This window comes from Sebastes fasciatus, chromosome 23 (assembly GCF_043250625.1).
Source record: "Sebastes fasciatus isolate fSebFas1 chromosome 23, fSebFas1.pri, whole genome shotgun sequence".
Lineage (NCBI taxonomy): Eukaryota > Metazoa > Chordata > Actinopteri > Perciformes > Sebastidae > Sebastes > Sebastes fasciatus.
In genome coordinates this window covers 11,729,647-11,748,801 of record NC_133817.1, presented here as the reverse complement: position 1 = coordinate 11,748,801, position 19,155 = coordinate 11,729,647, and the positions used below count along the sequence as shown (strand labels likewise).

General features: G+C 42.1%; 1 protein-coding gene across 9 annotated transcripts in view; it reads right to left on the bottom strand.

Moving 5' to 3' along the window:
• Positions 1-19,155, bottom strand: part of ppfia2 (PTPRF interacting protein alpha 2) — a 214,792-nt gene that overhangs the window by 166,207 nt on the left and 29,430 nt on the right. For all 9 annotated transcript variants that reach the window (XR_012592697.1, XR_012592698.1, XR_012592699.1 and 6 more), the window contains exon 2: positions 10,148-10,403. Coding sequence is in view for 6 of the 9 variants with exons in the window: in XM_074625823.1 (XP_074481924.1) it covers positions 10,148-10,403 (256 nt within the window). In the remaining 3 variants the exon portion in view is untranslated. The remainder of the gene's footprint in view (positions 1-10,147; positions 10,404-19,155) is intronic.

Here is a 19,155-nt window from a genome sequence, read left to right as displayed (position 1 = left end):
TCTATTCTTACCTTTCACAATAAAAGCCCTAGACATATAATATTTGTAGGCGGGTTTTCGCATTTTCGTGTCGTTTATCCGTCACTCACGCTCACATTCACAGTGTGTAAAGGCCTTTACATTACAGCAGTTCTATCAGGTAAGGCTGTTAGTGATGTGTGTGTGTTCTCCTCCACACAGACAGCTATAGCATACTGGATGTAGAGTGTAGCTTTCACTTGTTACCAACCAGTAAAGCTCCTGCAAATCAAAATACACTTTGATTTTAGTTTCTTGTCCACAATATGAACTGGATCTGGACAGCACTCATTAATGCACCACATATAGTGAGACACTATACTTGCTAGTTATGTGTTGTAGAGTGTGTTTAGGTAGAAATAGCTGCAAAACACACAAAGCTCAACTCAAAGCTGATGTAAATCTGTTAAAAAACATCAAATTCAATCCCGCCTTGTAGCGTGGTAGTGGTTAAGGGTTTCAGAGGTATTGTGACTTCTACAATTTAGATTCTTAGTGTGATCTTTGAGTACACAGACTGACTGAATCACCCCAAACAAGACTTTGTATGCAAGCAGCTGCTGTCTCCTTGTTAAGCTGATCTACTGTTCCTGCAACTTCCTGACTTTAGAGCACTCTGGCGTCCTACTGTGCTGTTCATTAGAGAGATAATTACATCTGCAGGAGATCCTTCTGCACTGTCTTGTCACCTCGGCGTGACTGATCAGAACCCCTACCTCGTCCCCTTCTTCTGTTTAACTGCCAGACTACGGTCAACCGGCATCCAGATACAGCTCAGCGTCGGCCCCCTAGCAGCGATGATTCATCCAGAGGAGGTGGAGGAGGACGAGATCCGTCTCCCTAATCAGACTGAACTAAACTTTCAAGGGTATTGATCAAGCATCTCTGTCGGAGCCATTACGGACACTTGATGCATACGGTGTGTGCCAAGGGCCCATCCCTGCTTCTGTCAATGTGAAGAAGATTAAAGGGAGAGAGGAAATAAGGGAGGAGAGGAAAAACAAGGCTTTGGGGGTAAATTGAGCAGAAAAAAAACGAGAAAGGCTTCAGTTTGCGAATCAACGCTTGAGAGACGGGAAAATTGGAAAATACGCTACCGCTGTCTATCAGCAAGTGAGTGTATTAGACAAAAGATGTCAAGGACACGAAGAAATGAACTACCACATCTTCCAGTGTTATTTTATCAAACCCACGTGTACTTTTCTACCTTCTTTCGGACATATTTTGGAATTTTTCTTTTTTCATTTTTCAGAAATTTTTCGTACTTTTTTTGAGGAATATTTTGGAAATTTTCCAAACAATCAGACAAAAATATTTTTTTTCTGACTTTATTTTGGGTCCTTTTTTGGAGATTTTTCAGATTTTTTCCGGGCATATTTTGGATTTTTTTCTGATATTTTTTTGGACATTCTTCGGAAATTTTTTTTGGACAATTTCAGACTTTTTTCGTACTTTTTTGCGGAAATTCTTTCATTCTTCAAAAAAAAAATTTGAGGGGGGGACTTGTTTTGGGACTTTTCTTCTGCCTTTTTTCAGACAGATTGCTGACTTTTTTCAGACTTTTTTTCTGAAATTTTTCAGACGTGTCTTTTCTTCTGCCTTTCATGCCTTTTTTCAGACAGGTTTTTGATTTTTTGACCTTATGATGCTCTTTTTGATGTGTTATCATGTGCTCTGAAGCTGATACGCTTGTAAACTTAAGGACATTACTGGTAAACGCCTGTGCGGCCCACTCTTTGCTTGTCTTTGGACAGTTTCCTCCTCACAACTTGCCACGCATCAACTGCACATCTAGCCCGCAGCCGGCGTGAACTGGGGCACAAACAATAACAGTAATCATGGAAAATCATGTGCTGCTCTGGCGTAGGAGACCAGCTGACTGGCTGACTGCTGGAGCCCAGAGGGCCTCCTGTACAAGCAACAGAGAGAGACAGGGAGGGGGTGGAAAAAAAAAACATCAGAAAGTAGCGAAAGAGAAGGAAGGATTCACCTCTCATCCCCTCTCCTCGACAAGCTTAGTCATCTTCGCTTGTCAGGGAGTTTCACCGTCTCCTCTCCCTCCTCCCGCCGCCGCGCCATCCTCTCCTCATTCACCCCCGCGTAGCTCCACAGAGTGGTACGTTCCATGACTACAAACGCTGGCGATACTGGCTGAAGCTTTAAGAAGGATGGGAGGACGCGGCCTGTGGCCAGACTCTTTGACGAACGGCCGTGTCATGTATGATTAATAAACAGCGGGTTGGAGGGGTGGATCATTGACTTAAAGCAGGCTGCTAATGACCAGACACCAGAGATGTACACAGTGCTTACCCTTCAGATAAATCGCCCCTAATTACTAATCTTTAAATGAAACTGTAATTGCTGTGTGAAATGAAAGCATGTTTCCGAGCTCAATCATCCTTTTGTACAAAAGGACGTCTCAGGAAAGATGCTGTTGTCATTTCTACTGAAGCCGGTATGATGGTCATGAATGAGCAAACCACGGATCAATGGGCTGCCCTGTACAGTAATCTAGTGCAGTCTTAGCTTTCATTACAACATCAGTGTGCCGGTGATCAATTGGCCGGTATCTCATTACTGTCTGGCTGGGCGGAGGAAGCACTCGGATCAACGTCTGGGGAGCTCAGGGCCGTGCCCTGAATAGGCGAGATTTTAGCATCCACAGTGACCAACACATTCATTTATGATTTAATGTTATTATTAGATGTTTTATTGTTAGATTTCTGAATCTACATCTGAATTAAAAACAATCAAAATAGAAATGTGTGTGTTTCATAAAATCAAATTCAAATTCCATGTGATAAATTGTAATCTTTTATGAATGTGAATCAACCCTTCCCCTCCAAAAGGGAGATTACACAAAAAACACAGATATAGATCGCAGAGCAGTGACTAGTCGAGTCACATGTCTCATGGTCTTCCCATTTTACAACCTTACAGAGTCTCAAATTCAATCGTCTTTTCATGGGATTTTCTTCCATTTACGACATCTAAAGGTCAGCTGGGCTTCTGGTGTTCCCTACAACCTTAAAGGGATGGTGTGTAGGATTTAGGGGGGTCTATTAGCAGAAATGGAATCTAGTACTCTATTTATAACTATGTTTTCATTAGTGTATAATCACCTGAAACTAAGAATCTTTGTGTTTTTGTTATCTACATAGGGAGTGGGTCCTCTTCACGGGGTCCACCATGTTTCTACGGTAGCCCAGAACGGAGTAAACCAAACTGAAGGCCACCGTAGTTCTCCGACACACTGCGGTAAAGTGAACCGCAGAGTGCAAAACCGCGGTACCGCCAGCCGCCGTCTGACTACCGTTGCTCATAAAATAGACAAGGCGAAGGTCCTGGAAGATACCACGCAGTAACCACGGTTTTGCACTCAGCGGCTCACATTAACGCAGTCTTGGAAAGGGAGGAGTGAGCGGAGGGGTACTCAGTTGGTTGCAGTCTGCAACCACACCACTAGATGCCACCAAATCCTACACACTGTACCTTTAAAAGGTCTTATTGCTAACATTTTTATGTAAACAAATAATAATAATACATTCACGTTGTATCTCTGGGTCGTCAGTTAGTGTGGAAAAAAGGGGATTAATGGCTGAGATTGACGGTAAGTGCCTGGCAAACGACTTGTTGTAAAGTGAATACAATGGAACGGGGGAGGGAGAATGTGACATCTAGTTTCTGAATGTTATCAATGTCATCAACGGCAACTTTAAGTACACCTGCTGACCATCCAGGATGACAGATGCCATGGCCAGGAAAAGTGACTCCACACACTCAAGATCAATTAAACAAATTCCGTCTCCAGAGCATCTCCTCCTCTAAGAAACATCTCTATGATTAAAACTTAAAATCTGTGTTTGTGGTAGACTACAGCATGTTGCCAGTGACCAGGATGTGGATGCGGAGAACATCATCTGCAGCAGCAGCTTTCATGATGAGACCATGTTTGGCAACAGTAAATAAACAGCATGGGGAGAAAGGCTCCCCGCAGCCCCTCAGGGCCCTTCGAGTACAGTAACGCACAGCTGAGTGCTACGGGGAAACGCTGCCTGTCTGCCAGCTCGCCCGCCTCGGTCACGATACAGGGGGCGATGGGGGATGGGAGGAGGGTCACATGTGCGCGGCGCTGCAGGCTTTGGTGCTGCTCTACATGTCTTTCCCTATCTCTTTCTCTGAAATCAGTTTATCAAGTAGGAGCGAGGAGTCTTTCCTGCGAGCAGAGGGACTCTAGATACGCCGTAGCGGAGGAAACAAGCCGGAATAATGCAAGACACGGAAAAGACACCAGGCTCTCAGATGACAGCGGTGCCCCTCATTTCCCAGCGAGGCTTATAGTTAGAGGCAAGAACAAATTGCTCACCCTGCGCAGCGAAACGCATGTTGCATCAGCAGCAGTGATGTAGCGGAGGGTTAACCCATCGCTTTATTTGCCGAACAGAGTTTACCACCTCTTATAGGGTCACAGAAATACTCATAATATACATCACACTGAACTGTATCAAACTGAGAGGGCAGTTAATGAGAATAATGTCTTCATTTTTCCACTTTTTCGGATGTTTGCCTTTATATACAATCACAGATTAATAGATGATACACACACTGTGGAAACAAATTTCCTCTTTGAGAGACAATAATGTCTACCTATCTATTAGGGCTGCAAAGTAACAATTATTATTTTCATTATCGATTCATCGTTTAGTCTATAAAATGTCAGAAATGGAGAAGAATGGCCATCACAGTTTCCTAAAGCCCAAGGTTAAATGTCTTATTTTGTCTGACCAACAGCCCAAACTCAAAGATATTCAATTTACAAAGATATAAACAAGATACACTACAGAAAGCAGAAAATCCTTAAGATTAAAAAGACCAAAATAGTTGTCGATTGATTATTAGTTTCAAATACTTTCCACTTGAAGGCTTGAAAAAAGTGGCTCTAAAAAGTGTATTCAATAAATCCCTAAATACACTCCATCCTGTGGGGCCTCAAAACTATGATTAAGCAATTTTGAGGAAAAACTACATGTGTTTGGAACATACGAATCAATGACGGAGAAAAGGGTTATTATACAGAAGTGATATAAGATATTCTTATGGGTGTATTATCGGTGATCCCGAGTCTTTCAGAGGTTGTAGCGGGATCAGTTTTAAAGCTAGTGCTAGTGAAGATACTTAGGAATCCATTGGTACCAACCAATGCTCAAAAGTTACGCTAAATTTTAGGGAGGGAAAAACTGGCATGGCCATTTTCAAAGTTGTCCCTTGACCTCTGACCTCAGGACACCTGAATGAAAATGGGTTCTATGGGTACCCACGAGTCTCCCCTTTACAGACATGCCCACTTTATGATAATCACATGCAGTTTGGGGCAAAAAACATGCAGTTATTTGCATGCAATACAAATGTGTTATTTTCACCTATTCTAAAATGGTGTGTTTTAATATTTCTGCATACTTGGTTCCCTAAACAGTTTTTGAATTACATAAATTGTGTCTCACTGTAAAGCTGAGACTCTTGTGGATCCAATGAGCCCAACTGTATTCATGTGTGATGATGTTAGTCTCCATAGTAGACATTTCATTGTAGTGAGACCATTTTTTTAAACTTGACCTCACTGTATAAAATGACCTCTGGTGACCTCTACGATAATCACAGCCTCATAAAACTTTACAGCCACAAACTAAAGACCTAGAGCATTCAGAGGATGGATGGCTTTCCTAGCTGGATTGACAATAAGGGGGTTTCTGAGCAGTTTCCAGAACAGAAGTGCTCGCCATCTAACCGCCGAAAAATGCAATTCTTACAGAAATCTCCAAATGTCAAAAGTTTTTGACACTAAATCACAGCATTGCTTTTTCTATGGTGTTCCTCCAGGTCTTGGTGTCTTAATGTGGTATTTCGGAGGGATTATTGATTATTTTGTATCAATTCTCGAGGTAAAAAATTGTTAAATTTAGCAACAAATCTGTGTAACAAATGGTATCAACCCAAAAATTGCTTCAACAACTTATGAGACATAATAGAGCATTTCTATTTCTGATTTATGACTAGAACAACTTCACACATAGTGCTGAGCTGCATTTCAAATTAATCTTCAGGTTCCCAGCTTTCAGATGATGCACACCACTTCTATGTGACATCTACTGTTGACCTGCTATCTCCCCCTAAAGACTTTTACTCCCTTAAAAGAGACAAAAATGGGTCTATGTGGGTCTTTAGCATTAATATAATATATACTATGTCATGCAGCGATGAGCGTGTGAGACATATACAGCTAACGGTTGCCATTCGTCTGCTCTGAAACAAAATGGCCTGATGAAATGTAGAAAGAGAAGACAAGGGACGGAGGCATATCAGGAAAGGGACAGAGGCGCTGCTGGATTGTTATGCATGTAAAAGGGGGGATGCGGTGTTGCCTGGAAGCGTCGAGTGGGGACGGCGAATGTCACTCCGATCAGTCCAAAGTGTCATGACGAGCAGCGGAGCCGTGACCTCTGACGGGGAGAGGGGGGAAAAGCAGAGGAGGAGAGGGAGACACGAAGGCAAAGCGCAACATAACAGAAAAGGCAGTGACAGCAGAAACAGAGACAGAGAGGGAGAGAGAGGAGGGAGACGGAGAACAAGAGGGAGGGAAGTTTGTGGCGGGCCAACGCCTAATCCTGCCAGCGCTCCGGGCTTCAGGAACAGAGGAGTGATATCAGTAAAGACACATTCACAGCCTGCCTATCGCCTAAATGAGGCCACTTCTGTCTTCTGAAGCTCCGCTGCTCCTCTTCCTCATTCACCACCACCTCCTCTGAGAAAGACCTGGAAGCTATCTATTGCCCTCTTTAAGAATCCCACTACATGATTATCTGAGCATCGTTCCACTCTGCTGGTCCCCCGAAAATTGCTGCAAAATTACATCCGTATTAAAGGAGTGTCAGATGCGGTGAAATTATTACAGACGTTCATAACACGGCAGCACAAAAGGTGATGGCTGCTCCTGTGAATTAAACTCATTCTTATTGTCCAAAAAACACAGAAGCTGCAAGCACAACTGCATATTAAACAGAAAGGCGCCACTTTCCCTACACGCCAAACGCCTCTGTATAATCACACAGGTCTAACAAACCTCTTCATAAACCATTAGAGTAATGTTGTTGATATCATGCAGGCCAATGAGACGCCATCAGATTAATTAATGGAATCGTTTGTGCCAGGACGTCGCGAGGAGGATCCCAATCGCCGCCCGCAGTGACATCTAATTTAAGCCGGGCGTCAGGGAAAGCACCAGAACGTTATGTCAGCTCTGTCATTACACAATGACAAGCAATACATCACCACAGCACCACCACAGAGACTTTACTGCCGGTGGATATCAATGGAATTGTCTGATAATGGACGTGTTATTTCACTTTTGGCAGCCCGGGATGCTTTCTCTGGGAATGAAGCGGTGCGGTGGGAATGTTTGGACACGAGCGGAAGATTTCAAATTTTATTTATGATAGATTTATGATTTATGTACACAGAAAAGACCGCCAGACAGTTAATTTGTCCATTTGTACATGGTAAAGTTTAACAGCCTATTTTATCTGTAGCTTGGGATTTATCCTATAATTATTATTACTGTCAATGTGTACTTTGTTTATTATTATTTATTTTATTTCATTGTATTTTTTCTATCTAAATTTCTTTCTTTCTTTCTTTTTTTATTTAATTTAACTTTGTTTTTTGTTCTTTATCCTTTTTGCTTTGGCAAAGGGTGAGGATTGAGTGGGAGTGGGCTTTGGGGGAAAAATACTAAAATATGGAGGGACAATCATTTACATAATTATTATTACTGTCAATGTGTACTTTATTTATTATTATTTATTTTATTTAAATTTGTATCTTATTTTCTTTTCTTTTTTTCTTTTATTATTATTATTATTATTATTATTAATTTAATTTAAATATGGAGGGACAATCATTTACATTTGTGCTCTATTTGTATGTTTCTGTAAACCTGATATTACTCCTAATAAACTATTACAAACAAAAAAAACAGACTGGGGAAAGACATGGATTCAAATATGAGAGGTAAGCTTCTTTTTTTGCTCTGTCTGTTCTAGTCAGAGTGTAAAATCTATGAAGAGCATTCGCTTTTTTGTCTTTAACTGTATATTATGTCCCCGGTGTAACTTCTGAGGAGGAGAAAAGCCCCGAGGCTAAACTATGAGCTGAAAAACCACCATAACCCCGAGTTCAAACCTTTACAGTCTGACACGAATCCGAGATGAAAAAACCAAGCAAAGGCGGTATATAAGATATATTTATAACATCTCGACACCCGACGATCTGTTTCACACGTCAGAATGAAGAGGTGTAAGTGGGTTCATTCAAATTATTCTACAGGCGAAGGGGCAAGAAGAAGAAAAAAAGAAGCAGATATTGAAATTCTGGCTGGTTTAATTCAAAACAGAAAGTATAATTTTAACACCGCAAAACCTCTTTTGAAGCAGTAATGTGAGATCACACCAAAGCTAACACAGACACAGTGTGTGTCTCTGAAACCATGCGGATTACTGCGCTGTGGAACAAAGTCCTCGTCTCTCCACCAGCACCAGCAAACCTCCAGAGTCTTCTGGAAACACAGCGGGGAGAGCGTGTGACTAGAATTACTGACACACTTTCGGAAAGTGCTAATCTCCGCTTACTGTAGGACTTATTACGAAAGAAACTACCACTAACAACCAAAATGTCAAGCTCAATATTTCCCGTTATGTTTCACTGATTTGACTGCAAACAAAAAATAAGGCAAACCTGCGGTGTCACACGACAAAACGTGGTTGACCGCACACAGAATGTGAATTATGCCTGGGATTTTAAATACCAACTACTAAACTATCACGTTTTTTGTTTGGGGATGTTTGAAATCTGACATTTGAGTTGGTTAAACGCGGCACTGCAGTAGCACGACAAGTACTGTGCATAAGAAAAACAATAGCTTAACACACACATACACACTAATATACCATTTTTGGTGCATGCTTTATCCAAAGTGTTTCATTATGCAATGGGAGTCTAACTGGTAATTAGACAAACTATAATCTGTCTTGCATGATTCACAGAGAGTCGCTGAGTTGGAACATTTTCCAAAGTAATAGTACTGGAAGACACAATGTTTGTGCCACGTTCATTTAAGAATAATCATGTACTGTAAATTGAAAGATAATAACCCAAAGTTTCGAGGGATACTGGCTGCTGGGGAAGAATATATTTTTACATCGCTCTTATTGCAAGTTAATCTAGTAAAAGGGTTTGCAGGGATTCAAATGAGAACAAAGCGATACCACCAAGTACTGTATGCAACAAGACACTTAAGCAGGAGTCTCCAATAAGTAGCTCGCGAACCCGATTCTGAGTGGCTCCCTAAGGGTTCACAGAATATGTACATACTGTAAATGTGATAACACAAAGTCACTCAGCTGTCAATTAAACTAGCAAGACTAGACTAGCAAGCACACACCAAATTTGAGTATTACCACAGCAACGTCGAGCGCCACTTCACCTAAGTCCACAGCAACTTTTTACGGGATTTTCCGGCTGGTAGCGGGTCTACGAACGGAGAAGGTAAAGGAGCTGAAAACAACGCTTTAAAAGACAACAGTCTCTGTTTACCAAACTGATGAAGAAGGCCAACGCAGCCAACAGAGGCTTCGTTTAGTGGCGCACATCCTAACGAAACACAAAAAGCCCTTCGCCTATAGCGGGATTGTAATATGACTGAAATGTTTTTAAAAGGACAATAAAAGTAAGACAGAAATTATGTCTGCTATTGCCGAGGTACAACTTTGGTGCAAAGAGTTCAAAGTTCAAATGCACTGTGTGGGCAAAATACAACAAACTGTTAAGTAAAAGTTATATAACAACAATTTGATCACAAACAACAAAATACTCCAGGCAAATTCAATCCGCACAGATAACAACAAAAAAAGCCTGAAGTCCTAGAAGTTAAGGCACATGCCGTATACTGTATCTGCAACTTTAGGATTCAATTCAAGATACTGACATGTGTTGCATGTCTCCCCATCTGACCTATCTATAAAAGGCAAAAATGACACAAAAATAATCTTTACCAAAAAGCGACATTGCCGCGGCTTACCTGTGGCAGGGCGGAGCTGAGCTGGCGCTGCAGAGAGTCGCGGTCGTAGATGACGTCCTGGAGGTGCTGCTGGGCCAGGCCGAGGCTCTCCTGGGTCTCCCTTAGCGTGTCCAGCAGCCGGTCCCTCTCGTCCAGCATGTTGACCATCAGCTGCTCAAAGTGGGAGTCCGGGTCCCCGGCGCTGCTCTGGGAGCCGCGCTGGCTCAGCGCCGTGTCCTCGCTGATGGTGGGCATCACCTCGCACATCATCTTGGCGCTGGGAAGGGAAGGAGGGAGGGCAGACGTTAGACAGAGTTTCGACGTGAAGACAGCGTTGCGGTGAAACGGTACTGTCGAATTCAACAACATAAAGTATGCATCAAATATAGAAAACAGTCATTCATATTGCATACAAATCAATTGCCAGAACGTTGACCTCTCTCGAGATGACCGCCTTTAATATATTCAGTTATATCTTGAATAAAATGTTTGTTACAACTTGCGGGATGCTTATATCTTCAAGGTAACTTCATGCTACACTCTCTACTTTTCTGAAGTAATCCCCTAACTCAATCACACAAAAAGTTAAATTTGACGTGTACACGGGAAACCATTTAACACACATTACATTACGTAATAGATCGCAATATCAATACTTTAATTAAGTGATGGTGGTTTTTGCTATCAGAAGGTGCCAATAACTATAACGGCAACCTTTTCAGAATAAATGTCACCATGCACCGCAAACAAATGTGAACTGCAGGGTGTATTGTTCTGCATTTTTCTGGGAGGTGAGACTTCAATTTTCTTTACAAACCCATTCCCCTTCAGGGCTACAGTGGGCTGCACATATCCCACCACACACTGGGCTGATGGACGAACAGCTCACCAGTCCATTGCAAGGTCAATAAAGCTGGTCAAATTAACAAACCTCTCTAGGCTAATTGTTATTAAGTTGAAGCCGGTTCTGAAGAGCAACTTTAAATCATTCAGAGTTCATCACTGACTGAACTGTGATTAAAAAAAAAAAAAAAAGAAAGTTTGGAGAAAAGTCAGAAAACTTGGACAAAGTATATATAATCTAAATCAAAACGCAAAAAAAAAGTCGTCTGTTTTTTTTAAAATTGTATTTATACCAAAGCAACATTAATATCTTGATTTGATTCAGGCTTAAAGGAAGAATTAGGATTATGTTAAAGAGGGCCTATTATGCTTTTGTGCTTTTTCCCTTTCCTTTAGTGTGTTTTATAGTTTTTTGTGCACGTAAAAGGTCTGCAAAGTTACAAAGTCCAGGCCAAAGGGAGTTACTCTCCCAAACAGAAACACTGTTGAAGTCCCGCCTTTTCTTCCGTAACGTGGTGATGTCACCAAGTAACACATTTGCATAATACCTGTATAGCAGCTAGTTTGGCACGCCCTCAAACAAAGCTAGTTAGAGCGGAGCTGGAGCGGAGTCTGAAGAGTTTGGTTCGGTTGACCAATCACAACAGAGTAGGCCAGCTGACCAATCAAAGCAGACTACCGGAAAGAGAAAAATAAAGCATTATTTGAACATTTAAGCATGTAAACCTGTTTTAGCAGAAACCCAAAATATAAGTTTGCGCCTGAAAAATAAGCATAACAGGTCCTCTTTAATGCTAAAGATGAAGATCTTCACACTTATAGCAAAACAAATATGTGTCCACGTCAGTGCCCACTCTCCACTGTTTCTATTTGTATGGCTGGTGAGTAGGCTATGTGACTGGGCCTGACACAGTTGGAGCTCGGCTCAGCGTCACCCCGCCGTTTCAAAGCTGCAGAGACGTCTTGGGAGGCTGGGCGTTCTGCCCTAGATTTCACGCTTGTGCTGTTTAATGATCCAGCCCGGATCGAGTTGCATAATACACCATATCTATGCAATAGTGGATATGTGAAACCATATTCCAGCTTTCCCTGAGGGACTTCAGAAAGCCTCCGGAGTCATCCTAACCGATGGGATAGTTCACGGGCTAAAACCGGGGTCTGCGTCGTCACACGTCAGAGTCATGTGATGAAGCATGCTCAGCTACAAATAACCAGGGTTATAAATATTTAATGAGGTAAACACAAAGCATGAAAGATACACTTATAGTTCGTTAAAAGAAGTCATTTTAGTCTTTTTTTGGGGGCTAACCATTTGCCCTTGCCTCCAGCACAAGCGAAGCTATGTGAACTGCATCTTGGACCAATCTCTCCATAAAATTGATGTCAATCCTCTCGTCTAACTTCCAGTACAGCAAATTAGCATACATGTATTCATCTAATGTTTGAGTAATCTCTGTGTAGCTGGATTTATCACAATGTCACAATAAATAGTTATTTTGTGTAGGCCCTTCAGAACAACAAATACTGACAAAAATCGTGATTGATGCTATAAGATAACGCCAAAGCACAGCCAAACATACTTTTTGACCATTTCCTTTTTCAATCTTCTACAAAAAATATTAAAAGGTGTCAGTCAGGTGCTCAATCAATAACAAACAATAATCCAAAAGCCTAACAATACAGTGTATTAGGCAAGAATCTGGCGATACGATACAGCGGTCACGATTCAATATATTGCGATATACTGCGATACTGTAAGCAAGGCGATATATTGCGATATTTTTAAATCTAATTTGAGGAAAAATGCATAAAATCTGCAACAGTGGGGTTTTGCACTTGCATTTATCAAAGTCCCTGTAACATTCAACATCATAGCACTACCTTTTGTGCAATCTGAGCTACTGCCTGCAACAAATCTCTACAATACAATACAATACCCTGTACTTTAATCACTTTGATTTAGCCTTAAGAGTAAACTGTATTTACTCAGTGTGTTGACCCAGGCCAGGTTTACTCATTGAGCTTTCAATATCGCAATTGCCCAGACTTGGTCCCCTCTGGGTGGGTTATAATGGCAGGTATGTGTCCCAGCATGTTCTGGCAGCAAGATGGGGTCTCCCAAATCATCTCCAGGCACCCAGCCAGGCTCTCACCAGTTCACCATTCAGCCACCATCCGCTGCCGCTTAGACCTGAGAGACCGAGCCCTGTGTGCTGCTTGGCTGGACACTCGGCACATGCCAGCCCTTTTTTCGCTTTGGAGAGCGGGCCAGCCAGCCAGCGGACAGCCTGGGACACCGGTGGTGCATTTTAAGTAGAAAGGTAGTGATTTATTCCCCGACTTTGGCTCAATGCGTGTTAGTTGAGCGCAGGAGGGAGGAAGGAAGGAGCTGGTTGCATAAAAAAAATCCATACGGCAACTGCCAGTGGATATCAACAGAGACTTCAGGCGAAATGTATTGATGCTGATTGTAAATGTTTGTGCTGCTTTTTGAAAATCGGTTAAAAGAAAAATCCACCCCGAGGTCATCTACTATGGAAAATGTATATGCGATGTTGTTTTCTTAGTCGTTTTGTGCTGTTTCCCACTCTCCATCGAGCTAACTTGTGCCTACTTTTGTTGTGATAAGTTCATATCTCTGACTGTTTCTGCGAAATGCAAAATGGCAGCTACAAAAATGCAAAATGGCAGCTCTCGTTTCCACATTCTGAGGAACTTGTGACCTCTAACACCGCTCACAACTCTTCAGTGACCCCACATTTTGCTCCACAATGCTATCAACAAATAAGCCCCTGAAAAATGGCAGGCACATTTTTTGTTGCTTAACGGTGTTTTATTTCCCCTTTAAGCTGCGCGGAAAGCAAAAGATCTTTTTCTGCTTCACGGCACATACAATCCCCTTTTGTCCTGTTCCTGCACCTTATGCTTTGATCTCGCCGTGACTGCCCACCTTAAATCATTTCTACTGTCTATGAAAAATCAATAGACACGGAGGGAAAGTGCACCGACTGATGTGCTTTCGTCTGCCGCCCCTTAGACGAATTAAGCAGCCTTCCCTGAAAAACCGAAAGCAAAACCATATCACTCAATTAAACATTCATCCGCTTAATTGCGTCATTAAAAAAAAAAGGCGTCGGGCGCTTGTCTCTTTAGTTAAAATGGGAGATTCCAAAAAAAAAATGACAGGGAATATATATCTCGTCTTGCAGAGCCTCGGAGCAAAAATGCGGTGATAAAACACCCACTGCTGTCCCTAAAATGTCCTCTTTTGTGGGGAAATTCTGCTCCTCTGCAGCTCAGCATTTGCCATATCCTGTCAGTGGAGCGCATGTTCGAGCAGCGAGTCATTAGATTCTCTCTAGAGTGAAGCAGGCGGCGCAATAGTGATGACAGGTAAGAGCTAGGGCAATCCTCTTGGATAGATAAACACTAATCACCCACAGTGGGCAGTGTGAAGAACGTGTGGTCTGAGAGCTCTATTTGCCAGCAGGGATGCAGATGTTGTCTCGATTGCACTCGCTACAGCAGCGACTGCTTCCTCCACAACTCAACAGCCAGTTTGACCCCTCATTACAATAGCCATTTGGTCTATAGATATTCATCGAGTCTGAAACAGGACGACTGCTATTTCCTCTCCGATGTAACATCATGGCACATTATGATAATGTACGCCAGGAAATCTGCCCTCACTAGCGTGTCAGACTTTGGCTTAGCATAAATGCATGTCTAATAATGAATATGTACGATTTTTATCTGTCAGTGATACTCGCGGAGTTGAAAATTGTGTATTTGTAGCAATAGAGTAAGAATGTTGTGTAAACAAGACGAAGCTTAAGTGAGTGAATTTAGCGCGGCTGGTTAAAGATGTTAAATGTGAGTCTGGAATTATGCAGGAAATCACGGGAGGGAGGAACAGCGACGCGCTCAATTGAACACATTGTGGGCCGCAGATGCAATGAGGGATGCACACAGACAGACAGACAGACAGACAGACAGACAGACAGACAGGGATCATTGGGCTTTTCTCTCCATGCCATATGCCAATCAATGAATTATTCAGGGGGGCAGGAGTGAGGGTTTCTTCCCAATCAGTGCAACAAATCCAGAGCCCTTTTTTCCCCTTCCAAGCTCAGACACCTGGCTCCAGGCTGAAGTCTAGCTGGCAGCGGGGAAGTTGCTGAGCAAACTCACAATTAAGGTTGTTATGGGGTGTTTTATAGGACTCAAGGGTAGGGATGCACTGATCAGACTTTTTCAGTCCCGATACAGATACCTGGACTTTGGGTATTGCTTGATACCGAGTACCGATCCGATACCAGTGTTTAATTAATAAGCTCTATGCCTCATTGTGTGGAAGCGATCATTCTTTTATGTGTTAGGCAACTTCAGGCTTGACTTAAACATTGCTTTCATAACTTTGTAACACTAAACGTAATGTATTTGTTATTTTTGTCACTATCACTGGGAAGTTTCTCGCAGTCTTTCCAACGCATCGTCCTTTTTTGATTGGTTGAACTTGTTGAATTCTTCGGCACGATGCCTCTGGAGTTGCTTGATTAAGTTGGTTGTGTTATATTTTGCAGTGCTACTTGCCAACCCTTGATACATTGGCTTTGCGGATATTGGCAGGTAGCCGTAAATCTTGTTGGCGTAGCGAGTGTTAAATACCTCCAAACAGCTGACATGTTTTGTTGTTAGCTCCCTCAGCTGAGCGGTCTACCGGCGTGCTGCTGACGCATGATGAAGTACGCGCATGTGTAATCAGACCTAAACATAGAATTTAATTGAATAGATCTATATCTATATAGAAGATATCAGTATCGGATCGGAGTGTAGGCCTGTGAGACCCACTCCAAAAGCCACAGTGATCAACTGCTGCAGCCCAGTATCACCTCACAATTTACAACCAACTCCAGGGCTTAGTGCCAACGCAGGAAGTAGTGTGATTTATATATAGCAAGGCAGAAAGAAAAGGGTGTGTAGCATATCTGACTTCCATGCAGGAGACCAGAGTTCATGTCTCGTCGCAGACCTATACCAATTAATGTCTGCCCTTTTTATTAGAGTTGTATATAACAATAACGATACCACTATCAGAAATGCCTCAGATACAGCCTAAAATGCTGGATCGGGTATTGGCAAGTACGCAAGTCTAAGCACTGATCCGATAAAACGTTATCATATAATTTATCAACTTATTTACGCTACACAGGAACAACACGTTCGCTACCTGATCCGTACATCCTGCCCGATCGGTACTGCGCATGTGCAACTCTCAACAGAGATGAGAAAGAAGCATGTGAGCTCACTCGTTAGCTTCTTCCATCATCAGCTCTGGAAAAAATGATCACTGCGTCCGAAATTGCTGATGAAAGTAGCTAATTTGGCAATATTTTACACTGGAAAATCCCACCAGTAAAACAGTGACATGTTCAGTATGTAAGGTTCTAGACAGAGCATTCATTCTCTGTATGTATCTGTTCATGTTTTACTAAAGGTTTAACCTGAGCCAGGCCATACAAAAATGATACTGATCATATCACATCCACATCACGTTTGTTTTGGCATCAGATCGCAAGTTCAGGTATCGGAATTGGTATTCGGAAGGAAAATAGGGTATCGGAACATCTCTGTTTTTTTATTAACCATCACCATGTTCAGGGCAGCATCTGTAAAGACATCTTTCAAATGATTATCTCTACTTTAAAAAACAGCAAAATAGGCAAACACTTGACAAACTGAACAACAAACCCCTGGCTTGAGAGTTCCCCTGAGTCAAACTGAAGCAGGCAGTGAGCTATCTATACGGGACAGATGTAAATTTTGCCACTTAATGTAGAACCACTCCATTTTGGGGAAGAACAAATCAGCAAGCTGCGGCTAATTTCCTGAATGTCTTCAGTTAATCTCATTAATGGGGGAACAATTGTGTGAGTAGATAAGGAGCAGCACACAAAAACAGCAGTATGTTCCTGAGCAATATATGGCCATGTGAGGCAAATTCAGCACTATTCGCCACCTGGGGAACATCAAAAAAGACACGTGGGGGAGCGAGCGGCGTGCAGAACAAGCAGGGGAACTGAACGCGACACTCTGTGGCGTTGGAGATAAGCCGCGCTAACGTATGCTTGCTTGTTGAGCTGACTTCGGAGACGCTAAAATAGGAACCAGCATTATTTAATAGTGTGTGTTAAAGCTTTGTTATCCTCAAGCATGGGATTCATAACTCTTTAACTCATTAAGTAAGGAGATGGTGATTTAGAAACAAGTTGAAAAACAAATTAGGCCCAAAAAAGCCCATTAAGAAACCAATCTTTTATGCAATATAAGGTCAACTTTTCAAACATTTGTAACACCCTATTAGGTCCAGTTCATCACGACATGAATAAGAGTGTTAGTCCAAATTGTTTTGATGATAATGCACTTCGCTTACATCACTAGGCTGATTACACACGTCGCTTTGCGGTCGTCAAGGGAGATGACTACTGGGAAATTCCACTTTTAAATAATGTCTGTGTTTGATTTCTTTCTTGGCATGCGGCTGAGCGCAAAGTGCATCTTACAGACTGCATTGATGAGCAAGGGTAATAACGGGCGAAGCTGTTGCACGCCGCTCTTCCCCGCGTTGGCATCCGTATCAAGCCGACAGGTGGGAAAAAGTGTGACACGGCATTTTTGTGAATGGAACGGACCAGATTGCATGGCACGCTCATAGTGCTGAGAAAATCCCATTCATATGGCTCCCCGTACCAGAGAGACTTCTGACAACCAAGAGACAGCCTGCCAAGAAAACAACAATTCAAGTCTATTCAATTTAATCACAGCCACAGGAACATACAATAGCACTCGGGCGGGAGTCTACTGAATGGATGGAGCAAACTATTAACTCATCTCGAGCTGATCTTGTGACCTGCAGCGCTGTGGCACTCTGGGGTGATGCAACAGTCGTGCATGATGAAAAGTACTGTCGATGCTAATTGATGTGATGTCACTGCAATATAATGCAAGGCTCTCGGAAGGAGGAATAACAACTGGGCATGTTCTCACAAGAAAGATGTTGTATAAAGCCATGATAGCCACTAGCATACTTTCCAACTCTTGCGATTTTCCCACGATGCTCCCATTTTTCATTGCCTTCTCCCGGTTTCCTCACGATTCTCCCGATTTTTTTTTTCCTTTTTTGTTATCTCAACCTGTTTCTGGTACTGTACAGTCCCGTGTTTCCACCCGGACAACATTACAGCTACACCTAATGTGTTTACCTGGCAAAAGAGAGCTGCTCGCGACACAACACTGAGCTGTTGCCGTTGTTACGTTGTGTCTGAAAGGGCCTTTGGCGAGTGAGAGACGGAAAGAGAAATTGAAAGTACTATGAAAAAGAAATACTCAAGCAGGTGCAAAGATATATATATATATAAAATTTCACTCAGTATTCCCTGCGAGAATGTTGTTCCTGCAATGTGCAGAAGGCTCTTGTAGAAAACATTTAGACGTCACATGTAGGGAAACCTTAGGGGCAATTTTGGTGAATGAATAATCCGTCTCATTGTAAAGAAATATTAGAACACTAATATACTGACAGTAAGGGCTGTACCGAATGTCTTTTTTTTTACATTCAAAGTTTCTATATATGAAGCTTCAAATGTCTACCGTCATATTTTACGATGTCATCAACATTAAAAAAGGGTAATTATTGTGGTTATATAAATGTAATTTATGGTGCTAGACAGCCCCACTAATAGAGGTGCGTGCCTCACCTTGTGTACGGCAAGTGGGAGAGCAAACAGTTTGTTTTTTGTAGTAGTTTTCGTAGTTCTTTGTGAAAGGCTAAACGCCAACAAATATGGATTGAAGCAGAATATTTCATTAGATAAAAAACATGCTATGAATTTTTGGAAATGATTACATCTATCTTATTGGAAATGTTTGGATCACACAAGTCGGCAACAATCCTACGCAGCCACCGCTGGAATCTAATTCTACAAATAGTATAATACTAATAGTATTAGTGTAGTCTGATGGTTTTGGCCCGATGACCTTCCGTCAGGTGATTCACTTAGCGAGTGACAATAAGCACACATGTAAAACAGAGACCTGGTAAAAAGAGTTAAGGCAATAAAATAATCCAAAGGTGATGTCTATTAATCAAAGAGGAACGAAACAGAATCACTCATAGAAGCAACAAG